The following is a 1,148-nucleotide window of genomic DNA, read 5'->3' as shown; positions in this document are numbered from 1 at the left end:
ATCACCTGTTGTGACGCCAGCACCAGAATTGCCACCGCGCGAGAGAGAGTTGATGTCCACATAATGGAATGTTAACAAATCCTGCTCGGAGCCATCGTCCAAACCGTCAAAAAAGACACTCACGACATCCCCGTGCTGCAGCTGTCGACGTTCCCCACTCTTCAATCTGAATCCGTTGACATGACACTCTACCGCATCGCTTAAACCTGCATCGGCGTCATCGGATGGAATGTGTCGCATCCAGTACCGCTGCTCACATGACCGCTGCAAAACAAGTTCAAATTCAATGACGCCATAGTCTACTTTGTTACCTAACTCATGATCTCCCTCCCGCGGCTGAGCGTCTGACTTTTGCGCACGGCCCAACATTTCCGCAATGCGGAATTGTACAATCTCCTTCGTGAGCGATGTGACCCCGACACAGCCGCCCTGCAGGCACGAGCCACCAATTCCACCCACGCTGGCGTACTTTCGGTGCGCCGTGATAACCAAAGGTGAAGCTCCCACAGCAGGGGCGGCAATGACTGCTTCCATCGCGGTGTCTTTTCCTTGCCTCATTGAAACAGCACCGCATCCCTTCGTCATGCCAGTTGCCTTCTCCAGCGTAAGAGTAACATCCTCAGCATTGGATTCTGCGTCATACATGTCCGCGTTACATTTGTTCGTGAGAAATTCTACATGACGCTTCAGCTGCTCATTTTCTTCCTTGAGCCGTGCATTTAATTCCAGTAAATTGGAACGTGTTTGAAATGTCCTGTTTACTGTAGGACGGTTACGAATCTTACGAACATCCTTCGCGTACTGAAGTGTGGCGCATGACTCTTGATAACAAAACGAGACAGGGGCAATCGTGGCAATCATAAACGTTTTGCTGTTGCCGCCCAAGTTGTCCTTCAACACCATCGTCAGCAACGAATCACGGTAGTTCACGTATTTTGCCCCGCGTGAAATGTCATTTATGACACGTGCCAGCGTAGCAAGAGACTGGTTGATTTGAATGCCCTCGTCACGACTCTTTCCGTCCGTCTTGGCTGTCTTCTGTCGCTCACTCCCGGCAAGATCCACAAGATTGATCGTTGCATTCAACTCCACAGACTCCTTCGTAATGCGATTGGTGCGCCATTGTGTGACGCGGAACTGAACCACGG

General features: G+C 51.0%; 1 protein-coding gene across 1 annotated transcript, besides 1 other annotated feature; it reads right to left on the bottom strand.

Annotated features, from left to right (window-relative positions):
• On the bottom strand, positions 1-1,148 carry Tc00.1047053426397.9 (kinesin, putative; the record flags this gene model as incomplete). Its single annotated transcript, XM_797087.1, has 1 exon — positions 1-1,148. A coding segment is annotated over one exon (1,148 nt), but the record flags the coding sequence as incomplete, so codon positions are not given.
• Positions 1-1,148: a sequence feature (heterozygous, Esmeraldo-like haplotype).

This window comes from Trypanosoma cruzi, genomic scaffold, assembly GCF_000209065.1.
Source record: "Trypanosoma cruzi strain CL Brener 1047053516557 genomic scaffold, whole genome shotgun sequence".
Lineage (NCBI taxonomy): Eukaryota > Euglenozoa > Kinetoplastea > Trypanosomatida > Trypanosomatidae > Trypanosoma > Trypanosoma cruzi.
This window is presented reverse-complemented; position numbering and strand designations above follow the sequence as displayed.